Source organism: Eulemur rufifrons, chromosome 7 (genome assembly GCF_041146395.1).
Source record: "Eulemur rufifrons isolate Redbay chromosome 7, OSU_ERuf_1, whole genome shotgun sequence".
Classification (NCBI taxonomy): domain Eukaryota; kingdom Metazoa; phylum Chordata; class Mammalia; order Primates; family Lemuridae; genus Eulemur; species Eulemur rufifrons.
Window position 1 is genome coordinate 138,410,316 of NC_090989.1, and position 14,169 is coordinate 138,424,484.

General features: G+C 37.9%; 1 protein-coding gene across 1 annotated transcript in view; it reads right to left on the reverse strand.

The window, feature by feature from the left end:
• Positions 1-9,702: 9,702 nt before the first annotated feature.
• Positions 9,703-14,169, reverse strand: part of GADL1 (glutamate decarboxylase like 1) — a 139,946-nt gene continuing 135,479 nt past the window's right edge. Inside the window, exon 15 of the mRNA XM_069472023.1 lies at positions 9,703-9,876. Coding sequence (XP_069328124.1) covers positions 9,703-9,876 — 174 coding nt within the window. The remainder of the gene's footprint in view (positions 9,877-14,169) is intronic.

Below are 14,169 nucleotides of genomic sequence, written 5' to 3' on the forward strand. Positions count from 1 at the left end.
CCGCAGCAGCAGCACAAATGCCAATCATTGATTTCTAATTACCAGGCACTTTTTATAAGATAGCAGTTGGCACAGTGGCTGGTGACCTAGGTTTTCTTCAGTTTTCATATGCAATGGCAATTTATGATTGTTAGCATGTTTCAGTTCTCTGAATTGTATTATATCCCTTAGAGGCCAGACCTTAACTATCTCCCTTCTAAATTTCCCTGGTAACGACAACAATTTTTTCCATTTACCCACAGTCAAAGACTTGCCTCAGTCTTTTATAAATGCCTTTACTCGTAACAGTGCACCGTGACTTTGGCCCCTTAGAATAGTAGAATTCACATATATCGCATATATTTAACTGCTGACTTGTAAAGGTGGAACTCAAACATCAACTAGTGATCAGTCAGTGACCTTAGTACCAATTTGATCTCGTTTAGAAGTCAAGTCTTTGAAGCTCTAACTATCAAACTCCTTAACTCTGCCTTACTCCTCATCTTTGTTAATTGGATGTTATTGCTTAGGTTTGCCCTCTACAGCATTCAGTCCCAAGGTAGAAAGCATAGTGGTGCTGCTAAATCACTGCACGCCAGTAAAAACTCTTCTACTCTCTTTCTGGCTTCCCTGAACACTGGTCAACATCCACATCAAGTCAGTGCCAGCCCTATAACCATCACATCTTCGACTTGTAATCCAGTCCCCAACCTATAACTGTGCATATACATCATATTCTGGGAGTAGCGTGATGTCTTAAATCTACATCCATTAAGTTCGCATTTCCATGATCTTAGAACACAGACCAATACAGGTGGGGGACATGATGCTGCAGTATGAATATGTAGGATTGCAGTGGTTTAGCTAGCCACAGCAGAGATGGAGCAGGCCTGGGTGCCACGTACACAGTTTATGGGTAATCTCCAGGGTCTGTTCTTCACCCTTGACTGTTCACATTAGGAGAAGTGATGCAGAAATTATCACCTAGACTTTATTATGCAACCACAACTACACATGGACATCCCAAGCTTGTAGAGAGTGAAAAATTCCCAAAATATGTGTGCTCTTGCCTGGAAAACCAGCAAGTCCCTATAACAAGAATGTAAAATCTCCCTAGAAGCCATGCAGGTCGGGTTGTATGGCTCTGCCCTCAAAGACGTGAAAAATATCAGAATTTACTCACAGGCTCCTGATAGTAGCCAATAAAACACTGAGTTGGGCATGGTTATCCCAAAATAAGAAAATTCTCTCCTATGCACCCAAATGAGAGGCTTTAGAAAAACTTGGTATTTGGGTTCTTGAACACTTGACCTAATCATTCAACTAAAAGTTCAACTTACATGTTGACTTGCGTATGAGATGAAGCACATCATTTTAGATTTAGTATGAGTTCTTAAGTGTATCTCAAGATCAGGGAGTTGAGGAGGAAATAAAATTTATTCAAACATTCGTTGCTCATCCTCTTCCCTACCAGCACACCAGCAGAAGGGATCATACCTGCAGAGAGAATAGCTGTGTTTCCATTATGGTTTAACACTTCTCATCTCTTGATCTCTGGCAGAGCATGACCTACCCGAAGAAACCTCAAAGCCTTCAAATAACAGAATAAAAATTGTTTAGGACTCACTATTCACGTGAACCATAGTTTGAACTATTTGCATACTACATTGCTATCAGCGATCAGTTGGAATTACAAATTCCAGAATATTTCAAAAGTGAGTTTGTACTCTACAGTGTTAGTGAAATGTTAACCAATCCAATCATGACTTGTGATGTCTTAAAGTGAACGCATTCTAGTCTTACGCTGTCTTGTGAGAAAATATTTAGAAATCAAAATCATGCTTATCCCAAGAAGAAAAATTTTGTAAGCTATGTCAATTCTGAATTCATTTTTTAGGGAGAAAATTTTCTCTTTTTCTGTAGGGACACATTTACCAACCAGAACATCAATCAGAAACACTGTCTCAGTTTGTAACGTGTGTTTTCAAATTAAAGGTGACTTCAGAGTTTTCTCTAAGACAATGGATTAGCTGTTTTACATTTATGTACCTAAATCCCTCTCCCAATAAAAAAAGTCATTTCCAAGTGCAAATTAATGTACCCACCTGCCAATCTTCCTTACTTCCACAATTATTTATTGAGCAATTAATTATTATGTGCCAATCCCCCTATGAATATTATAGTCTAAGTTTTAAAAAATTATTACAAATAGTAATACATATATTTTAGGAAAAGTATAGAGAGCTTATATTGGTGCAAATACCCCTTGGGTAGGTGGAGGACAGACAAAGAAGCCATCCCTAAGGAATGGTATCAAGCTGAAATCTGAACTGTAAGCATAAATTTAGTTAGATTGAGGGAGAGAGGGGGAAATAGCATTTGAGGAAAAGGGCATACATATTACATCCAAAGGTTTTGACATGCAGGGGAAAGAAGAGGGGTGGGATCTGAAACAAGTTTGAATTTTCTGGACCTCAGCATGAGGAAGGCAGCAAAACATAAAGCTGAAACTTCATGGGAGTTGGAAGGATGCAGAGCCTTGGCAGCCACTTGCAGAATTTGATCTTTATCCTGAGAACTGGAATCACATACCTCCATATAGTTTAACTATCAGGACTGAGAACAGAGATCATTTACGCCAACATGATTTAACTGTTTATTTCAGAAGATTCTTGCTAAGAAAGTTAAGGTTATAAATCAATGAATAACTTTACTTTTTGCTTTAGGAAATTTCTGCCAACCGGCTTATCCAAACAAACACTTGACTCATGTCTCTCATCAGGAGAAAAGAGTACTGGCCTGAGGAAACAGCTTGCTTATCAAATAGCAGTTTATTTATCAATACTCACACCAAGACTCTCACTTGGTGATCACCAGTCCTAAACTGTCACATGATAAACCGTATCCCAATCAGTTTTCCTTGAAAGACCCACCTTACGCCACTTTTGCCCAGACCTATGAATATGCTCCTCTTTCCCCTTTCTGAGAAACTACTAAGACTCATTCAAGGCAGTCTTTTCTCTTACTGTACTAGGATTAATAGACCTAACTTTGCTCGACCAACAGGTTTTCTGATGGTCTTTGGCAGAGTTGGCAGATGCCAATGCTAAGAGTGAACAAAAAGCCATTGAAGATTTTTAAGAACGTGAAAGATGGGATCAGTTTTGTGTTTTAGCCTGGCTGCAGTTTGGTGAGTAGATTGGACAAAACACAGAATCAGTGTGTGGATGTGGTAAGAAGACTAGTGCTACAGTCCAGGGAAAGGTGACAGAAGGTTAGAACTTGAACATGACAATGGAGGTGAAGAGAAATGGATGGATTAGAAATGTATTTTGGAGGCAAATCCAACAAGCCCTGCCGACAGTGGGGAAGAGGAAGATAGAGGTGTTAAGTATGAATTTATGGATTTTTGGTTTGCCAAACCAGATAGAAATAGTGTCATTCACTGAGATGGAAAGCATGGACAAACGAATATTTGGGGAGGAATGTGAGGTTGGGAGTAGGAAATCATGAGCCAGTCTTGGACATGATGGGTTTGAGGTACCTTTGAGGCACTCAAGTAGCGTCAAGTAAGCATTTAGACATGTGGTCACGGAGCTCAGGAAAGGTCTGAGAAACAAAGCAATGGCTGAATACTCAGAAAATATTTATTCTCACCCCTACTGTGGTTCCTGTTTAAATTTCCTAATATTTCAACTCAAAAGTCCCTTTATACTTCTGCCCTCCAACTTTAGTGTCAAAAAGCAGAAAGGAAAATTCCTGTATTCTGGTTTGAGAAAGTTGTCATGGCAGTGTGATATAATTATTGCCTTCTGAGACTAACTTGGTTTGTGATGCTTTTGTTTGCTAAGTAACTGTGAAAGCAAGACACAGTAAGATTGCTAGAATTGGTCTTTCCTCTCCATAGCTACAATAAAGTGAAAAAGTTAGGAGCCTGGGCTCTGGGGTGGGGTGGACTTAGATTTGACTCTTTAATTCACCACTTGCTAGCTTGATAATCTTGGGAAGTTTTCTTAAACTGAGCCCCAGGTTCCTCAACTGTAAATTTAGGAGAACAATAGCTACCACCTCATAGTGTTTTATGAGAAGTAAATAAGTCCATGTAAAGTCCCTGGCATAGTACTCGGTATGTAGTACGGACTCAATAATCATCCTTGGCTATTGTTGTAATCATCTTTGGATTCCTATGTTAAATAATTTTCAAGTTTGTATGATTTTGGCCATGAGAAATGCCATACCTGCAGAATTAAAGGGTTAAGGAAACAGGAAACATACACCATTTTTCTACTTTTGGCTACTGTACTTCATACCCCCACCTGAACTCACCCCCAGCTCCGTGGGTCTTGTCTTTAAGGGACTGGGTATCCAGTGCTTTGAATGATCAATCTCATGCCAGCAGAGAGGAAGTGGAAGAAAGAAGGAAGACTGAGACTTCTCATTTTTCTTCACTTGTGACTCCAATTCAACCTGGGGTTGCCTTTGTACCATTAGATGAGATTTTCCTGAAGAACTGGTCAAGAGTCCCCTGACAGCACTGCTGCCGCTAAAGCCAAGAGCTTCGTGAAAAGGAAACTTCTTTCTAAATACAGTTGGAGTAAGCAATTTAATCCAATTTTTCTTTGGTTAAACTGTATAAAACATTCTAGAACATTCTATACATTCTAAAACATTCTATACAAATTAGCACAAATCAAACCAGTTCTACTTGAAATGAATTTCCACAAAATCAAGCTAGCTCAAGTGGCATGTGATTGAAGCAGAGAGACATAGAATTACATCAAACTGGAATCAGGTCAATTCAAATCATACTAGGCTAGTTCAGACCAGTTTAAATTAAGAGGAACCAAACTGGTCATGAAGAGCTTGAATTGAATCAAATTTTTTTCCAGTTCAAAATTGGCTCTAATTGAGTCAAGGGGATTAAGATACTTCAAGTTGTATCAGTCCATTTCCAGTTGGAATAGATAACCATGAACCAGGCAAGCTGGCTGTGGTCAGCTTGAACAAGACAGGCTAGATTCCATACAGTTCAATTGGAATCAAACTTTACCAATCCAGGTTAATTTTTGAGCTGTCTGAAAATACAAAATATTGCTTTAAGAACTGCTGTCACTCCATGCTTGTGTCAGGGTGGTGAAGACTATGAGTTGACTGCTAGTGTTTCATTTTCATACTTTTCTTTATTACTAACAGAACTACTGATATGGTTGTGGGAATCAGTGTCTCTAGCTAAAACAAAACAAAAAACACATTTTCTAGTCTTTCCTGAAAAGAAATGTGGCAAATGGGGTGAGTGTGTGTAGGGGTGGGGTGGGGTGGGGGGTGGGATGTGGGGAATTCCTTTCTATTTCTTCCTGCCTGAAATGTGGTAGAGATGGCTGGAACCACTGGATTGCAACTATGAATAAAACTTCTTGATTTAATCAATCTCTAAGGATAGCAGAGCAAAAATATAGAAGGATCCTGGGTTCCTGATTATATGGTGCAGGTATCATCCATTGTTTCAAAAGTTGTCAGTGCCCTTCCCAAGTCTCAGCACTCACCAGTCCTGCTGAAGACCTTAGTTGCAAGGATCTGTATTCTCTGCCCAAAGGCTTCCAAGGATCATGAAAGTATGGTCAGGATTGCCAGGGAGCTAATGTCCCAGGGATCAGTCATCAATCAATTATCCACCAATGGATTAATACTCCATCTTCCTCAGTCCTCATAAATGGGACATCTATAAGGTATCTTATGTATAGGTATGTATACCTTGTAGATGGGACATGTATAAGGAATGTTTTACACCCCTTCCCAGATTCCATGAACAGGATTGAGCCTCACTTGCTTCCAACACTAATTTGCTCACTAATAATCTGCTCATTTTCTTTCCTTCCCTCACTTCACCTGGTATCACCAAACAAATAGGCTACTTGCTCTCAAATCCTTCTCTCACGTCTGCCTGTGGGGTAACCAAATGTAAGATACCGTCTCTGGATTGTTTATCTTGGGACTTCTTTTGAATAAAGAAAAGTAAACTCTTTTATTAAACCACAGTCATTTGAGTATTCTGTTACATGCTGTTAGACCTCATCCTATTTAACCTGATCCAATTAGTAATATGATAATTTCTTAAGCTTAATTCTTGTTATTGTTATTAAAACTTTTCCAATGAAGAAGCATTATTAAAATTCAAAAAGTCAGAAGGGGAATTTAACATCTTTTTGATTGAATAAAGTCTGATGACTACTAAAAGAATTATTAAAAACTATCTTCTAAATTCTTAATTTTAGCAAATAACATTTCAACAAATAAATAGCCTGTGCATTACCAACTCTAGTAAATTTTAGTTCTTACTTGACCCATCCACAGGATTTGATAGAGTTGATCTCTCCTTCCTTTCTGAAAAATGTTTCTTTAATTGAACTTGGGGTAACCACCCTCTCTTGGTTTTTCCTTTGCCTCATTGGCTGCTGTTTTTCAGGCTCCTTTGCTGGTCTCTCATCCTGAGCTGGTGTCCTAAGGCTCAATTCTTGGCCTGATTCTCCTTTCTATCTACAAACACTCTCTATGTATCATCCAATCCCATAATTTGAAATAACATCCCTACACTGATGGATTGTAAATTTTTATCTTCAGCTCCAATTTCCTCCCTGAAGTTGAAATTCATAATTGACTTCTGATATATTATCTGTGGTTGGCTGACTTATAGACAGCTCAAATTTTACATGGCTCACGCTAGGTAAAACCACTCTTCTTGCAGTCCTCAATTCAGTAAATGGCAACTCCTTTCTAATAATTGCCCATGCCCAAAGTATATGGAACTAGTTTTAATGCCTCATTTCTCTTTCAACACTCCACTCTATCAGCCAACTCTATCAACTCTAACTTTAAATACCTCCAGAATTAGACTCCTTTTCACTACTTCCTCTATTACAACTCTAGTAAGAACTGCCACAATTCTTGCTTGAGGTGTTTCAGTTGCCTCCTCTTTGGTCTCTCTCATCCATTCTTGTCCCATGTACACCCAATTCTCTAAACAGAAATCAATATGGTCCTGGTTCAAACAAAAGTTGAATTATTGTCAATACCCTGTTCAAATTTTCTGATGTGTTCTCATCTAAGTCCCCACCTACAGAACCCTGTGTAACTGACTCCCAAGTACTTTTTTCACTTCATCCTTTACAACTCACTCCATCATTCACTCTGCTCCAGCCATACTTATCTCCAGGTTGGTCCTTGGACCTACCATGAATGCAACTACTCAGGCCTCTGACTTACCCTACCTTCTAGATGTTCCCTAGCTCCCCACATGCCTCTCTCCCTTACTTAAAGTCTCCACTCAAATATCACCTAACAGAATTGCTTAAACAACATTTCCACAATAGCAAAGTTTACCCTACTTTCACTTCCCTACTCTATCCCTTTACTCTCATTAATTTTTCTTTAAAATACTTATCGCCACCTGACTTGTTATGTATTTATGTGCTCATTATCTGTCACTACTAGAATAAAAGCTTTAGAATAGTAAAGACTTTGTCTATTTTATTCACTGTATATCTCTAGCACCTAGATAAGTGCTTTGAACATAGTAGGCACAATATAAATATTTTAATAATGAATTCATTTTAAGTATCCTTTTATCAAAAAATTATTTTTGACCATTTAGTGAAATACCTGATTGAGTATATACTGAACATTTCAAGAAAAAAATAATAGAATTTCAAAATATCTGGTAGAAATGAAATGCTTTTTTTTTTTTCATCAATCAAAGACCTGCCATCTCTCATAAAAAAGTACATCAGGAGCTGAGCTGTGGCTATTGAGTTTCCCATGGTTTGCCTAGTAAATGAAGAAAGACTAAACAAGAGACAAGCAGTTTACACTTTACTATGACTGCTTTTTCCATTTTATTCAAGGTGTTTATTAAAAAACAGACAGCTTTCAACTTACTTCCTCAACCATTGAGCTAAAATGCCAACCTAGTCCGGTTCACTTATAAAATGTATTGGTACAATCCAGTACAGAGGGACGACAGAAAAAGAAAAGTCAATAACGCTAAGTCTATTAGCATTACTTTTTATTTCACAAACCCAGATTATTGAAAACATCAATTTTAGTAACATTTTATGTAGACATTAAAACAGAAAGGCAACAAGAAATGCCAATCACACAATATAAATAGTTATTACCAGAAAATTATAAGTAATTCAGAGAAAGATTTAAATATTATTTGACTAATGAAGATATTGAGAAACCAAGCATGCTAAAATGAAAATATGCAATCAAAGCAAATAGCATACATCTACTTTTTGCTCTTCAAAATTTAAATGACATGAGTTAACAATGGAGTACAAAAGGGCTATTGAACATATTAAGTCAAATACTTGAACACTCTTCAATCATTCACCTTTTAATGCAGAACTTTAATTATATTTATAATCTTATCTTGTTGAACTCTACACTCATACCTCTGAATTCTGTCAATTTTTTAGTCAAATAAAACTCTCCTAGAAATGTAGGACCAGAATCAGAGATAGAATTACAATCATCCACTTCCAGGATAAATGGAGGAAACGTTTCCTCTGAAAGGCCTCTGATTCCCAGATTCTTTGCCTAATATAAACCACTTAATGGTCTACACTGACATTTTGAACTTGGGAAAGGGAATGTTGTACAACCCTGAACTTCATTCTAGGTATTCCCTACGAGGCAGAGAACAAGATAAGAAATGGGCCCTCAAGCTAAAAGAGGAACACAGAAACATAGGAACATAAATGTATATGTAGATATCTATACATACACATACATGCACATATATATAAAATGTCCACTCCTAGCTAATAAACAAATGATTTTAGGAAGTGAATTAGGACTATTACTAATTGATTGAATGGAACACACTACAAAGTGTTTGCCTTTTATCTTAATCTCTAATTTAGATGAATTTGAATAATCGTTAATTTTAACTTTTGAGATAAATATTCAGCCTGCATAAAATATACATCTTAATAAAATAAACATCTTATATAGTTTATTTTTTAAAAAATAGCTTTGACCTCTTTCTGATGCCCTTAAATATTTATTTGTGCAACAGATGCCATAGTTATATTTTCTAAAGACTGGCTCAGGGGCTACTGAAATATTAGATATTCCTTTGCTGGCAAAACTTCAAAACGAGTACTCAGTTATTATAAAGTTTTTCTTAAACTAGTGTTTCTCAGTTTTTACCCTGCATCAGAATCACTGGGGGTGGGGGGGTGCTTGCTAAAATACAGAATACTGCCCCCTACCCAGAGGTTCTGATTCAGTTGGTCTGGGGTAGTGCCTGGGAATCTGCATTTTAATAAGTTCCCAGGTGATGTTGATGCTGCTAGTCCAGGGACCACACTTTGAGAACCACTGCTTTAATCTGGTAGTTTATATGGTCTTTAAAGAGCAAGATAAGCTTAGAATCCAGTATCCATATGGTATTTACTAAACTCTCTTCAAGGCTGTGTCCTAGTGACAACCCTTGAGAAGATCAATTTTTTTACATCCTCCTTTATAACAATAACAGTGCCCAGGCAGCTAAAGAGTACTTACTACTACTGTTTAGCATTAATACTACTTGCTTGGCCTGGACTGGGAGTATCTCCTATTTCTCACCAGAAGGGCTGCAATCTACTACGTGGCTCCAGATTTCCTGGATCTGTAACTTTCCCCAGGACAGGATCTGTGCTTCTGGGGAACCAAAAGCCACAGCTACATGTCTCTACCCAGTAAGTCTATCTCATCCAGGAGGAAGTCCATGTCCTCCCGGCTCACTTGAGGGCTGATCACCACCTGGCGGAAGAAGTTGACCTTCCCCCGATGGGGCTGGTAGCCCAGCATCAGGCTTCCCTTCTTCATCATCCTTTCCTTAATGGCTGGAGCCACCTGCATGGGGAGAGAAGGGGGCAGGTGAAAGGCCAGACACCAAAGCATTTCAACTTCATTTCAACCAGCCACTTGATGTTTACTGGTCATCCACCGGTATAGATCCCGTTTCTCATGTACACAAGGTTGACATTAATAATAATAATTTATTGAGATTTTATGGCATATGAGTACTGATTCAAGTGCTATAGACTTATTAATTAATTTAATCTTCACAATAACCCCATGAAGGAGATACTACTAATATGCTCATTTACCAATGAAGAAATTGAGGCACATGGAGATTAAATAAATATCTGGAGGTCTCATGCAGTCTCACCCCAAGCCCATACTCTGAAGTCTAAATCATTATGCAATGCTGCTTCATTAAAAACAAATCAAGGGTGCATGGGAGTCACAGTCCCAGAAGTTCAGATGTTACATTCCCAAATTTATCTTAACTGAAAAGCACTCCAGTTCAGCTATCTTGAATAAAGAAAATCATCCAAAGATGGAAAAAAAGAAAACCTTGCAGTGGTCTTCCAAGGAAAAACTAATATGGATCATGCATGCAGCTCTATTTTGAAGACTAACATTTTATTGGTTTCTTAATAGGAACCTATATTTTTCTGCCAATTACTGTGCTTCAAAAATATATGGCTAAAATAAAGGCCCTAGGAAAAAGTGAAAGTTTAATATTATCCTCATATATGAAATATAAACACTGTCTTTTATTAAGAGGTATAAAGGTGGCAACAAAACCAGGAAGTCCGTATTTTAAGGATTTATAGCTGACATAAGAAGTACAGGCCCTGATAATCCAAATGCACAAATTTCTCTAAAAGTTTAATGTTTGAAGAAATTAATCCAATTTAAGAAGCACATGGAAAATTGGTCCATTTTCAAATCAGTAGTGTGACCAAGAGCTAGGATGTAAACTTTCAAAACAGTGAAGTTAATTTTTGAAACACCAAGTTAAAAAATTAAGAATGCATTCTTACTAGATTGGAAATACAAGCAAGCTTTTTCCATTTGAATTTTATTTTAACTCCAAAAGTTTTTGAGTACATCCTGTGTGAATATGTGGAAAGGGAATATAATCCTTGTCTTCTCAGGAAGATGAGACTTAGCTCATCCAGAAGGGAGGAATTTGTATATAAATAACACCAGGCAGAATGTGCTTTGAAAGCCCTTAGATGAGGGGCATTAATCTCAGATCCCACGAGCCCCCTCCCCAAAGTGTGACCATCCCACACCACTCTAGTTTTTGTACATAACTGTGTTTTGTCAGATAGCCCCCTGAAAGCAAGCCAAACTACTTCATCTGACACTCAACACAATCTTGATCCGTTCCAAAGCTGATGGAAAAATAGGGTGTTTTAGACTTCTGGAGATATAAAGTGCTGAACTTAACCACAGGGCCTTCTCAAGGGATGTTCAAGGGTAATTTTAACTCAACACTTTTTTTCCACATGTGTTAATTTTAGAAGCCAAGTCTTGCAAAACCTGGACTGCACCATGCCTACAACAACAAAAACAGACAGCTATTCAGCTACATTACATCGCAAGCCTAGCAAAAGATCGGAGGTTTCTTCCCATATAACAACAAGATGTGAAGAGAAAAATATATGAATGTAAAACAATGTAGAAAAGGAAGATGAAACCAGAGGTCAAGTTAGTGAAAAATGTGGACCATCAGGTTCTATAGATTTCTAGAAATGTGTCACATTTTATTCTGAGCTTTCTAGAGATTAGAAAAATGGGGTTAAATAACACCCTCCATTCCTTTTGTAGAACTTAGTGACAATGTCCAGTGGATGCTGAAAGCTGGAAGGTAGTAACACTCTCTGCTGTGCTTATCCGTATCTGCTTGAAACCCCTTGAATTCATATGGATCAGTTGATTTTTCCTCCAAAGTTGTCTATGTAAGTAGCATCTGTTATTAGAATTATAAAATGTAATAAAATAATATGTAATTCAATGAAGTGTGAGCGCCAAAAGAGAGTGGTTTTCATAAAAACTAAGTTGAATCCTTTGGAAAGACTAAGGAGGGATGGCTAAACACCATCACTGTCGAATTAGGTGTGGTAAGAGAACTGTAAATGCTTTTAAAACCAAATCTTCAGTGTCCAGACGGATTCTACACTCAGATTGCTACACAGGTGTCTGAGAACTCACTCACTTGAAGAAATCCAAGCTGGATATGACATAATTCTTGAACAGTGTAGTTTATGCAAGAACAGTGGAGGGCAGTCCAACCATCAGACTTCTACTCAAGAAAAGCCTTACTTACTTTTGGAAAACATTTGGACATCCTCATTTGATGGGGGGAAAAAAAAAACCCTTTCCATCAAAAGATGGGGAAATAAATGTATGTTGATGTATAAATGTGATGTGAAAATATATAAGTGTAAAACTACATATGTTAAATGTAAAATATTTAGGTTATGAAGGCATTGCAATTTTTCTAGGACTATTTGCTTTAACTGGCCAATTCTCATCACATTAGGTAGGAGGGATTTTGTGGCATATGTGGGTATAAATGGGTCTGTGTGTACATGTGTGTGTGTGTGCACATGGGAATGTGTGTATGTGCACACAGGAATGTGCACACTCACAGGCAATTTAAACTTCTAACCCATCATATGTCGTTCACTGCTCTTAACATCTCCCTATTTGGTCACAGGGCAATGCAAACCATGGTCTGACTTAGGCTCATGACAAAAGCACATTTTTAATTCAATGTAACCCGAAACCATGAGAAACAAACCACAACAGTGGCGGTCTTAATCAATATTAGGAACACCTAATTCACATGAGCCAAATATCTGGCCAGAAGAGCCACAGACTATCAATTTTAGAGTTTACTGCTTGTGGGTCTAGTGATATTATTTTTGAAGTCAAAATTTCCTTCATACTCATCTCCATTGTCCTCCAGGTACCAGGGTATAACTGGCTCTGGCTTATAACCAATTTTACATTTAAAACCAGGCATGTTCTTGGCTCAGGTCTAATTTGCATAGTTTATTCCTGTTTACTTTTCTTTTCTTTTTTTTTTTTTTTTGAGACAGAGTCTCACTCTGTTGCCTGGGCTAGAGTGAGTGCCGTGGCGTCAGCCTAGCTCACAGCAACCTCAAACTCCTGGGCTTAAGTGATCCTACTGCCTCAGCCTCCCGAGTAGCTGGGACTACAGGCATGCACCACCATGCCTGGCTAATTTTTTGTATATATATATTTTAGTTGTCCATATAATTTCTTTCTATTTTTAGTAGAGACGGGGTCTCGCTCTTGCTCAGGCTGGTCTCGAACTCCTGACCTCCAGTGATCCACCCACCTCGGCCTCCCAGAATGCTAGGATTACAGGCGTGAGCTACCGCGCCCGGCCCTGTTTACTTTTCAATACCTCTATTTTCCCCCCAAATTGTATTTTCTGCCTTACCTTTGGAGAGCATTAGAATTTTGATTCCAGCTCACAATGTGTCTGGGGTTCAAATAAGGCAATCATCAAAATGAATCTGTCAGGTTTGTATTGCTTGTGAGAAAACCAGAAATATTTTCTAATGTGAACAAGAAAGATAAAAGTAAGAGGGCACCTCGGATGTTTTAATAAAGATCCCCTGGATGTTTAAATTCTTGCTCTTGCGTCAGGCACAAGAATGTGCCTCCATGGGCAAAACACATGGCATGAGAACCAAACTTCTAAGCCAAATTTTGTCCTTGACTTTCCGAGATTATAAAGAAATGACTGAATGTCTATGTGACTCAAGGAACTAGCTAACAACGGTTTGACAGTACAACAAACATTTTAGTTATGTATCCATGAGCTATAAGATTAATTCCAGAGGCAGTTACTACTAGGCAAAAAGGGAATATTTCCTTTGTCTGTGAATATTTCACGGGAAAGAAAGCCGTAAGCAACACCAAAGCTGATATTCATCAAACCTCTATCACAAATTATTATTGTAGTAGTAGTAGCTGTTGTTGTTATTGTTAACAAACATTTTGCCAATCCTTTACAATCTGCAATGTTTTTTCACATGTCTGATTCCCATAAACTCAAATTAAAGCTTATTTGAAAAGAACCCATGTTTTGGCAATTTAGGGACCAAGAATGTTCTAATTAACAGTCAGCTTGCCACCTTTACACTTAAAATATCGACTATTTTCTATTTATAAAGCTCCAGGCATAATCCAATGCTGGGTAATTTGGATTTTCTTTTTTTGCTGATCACAGCAGACAAACAGTCCTAATCTGACAGGATGGAATAGTCACAGGGGAAAGAAAATATGCATGAACTAAATGCAAGTATCTGA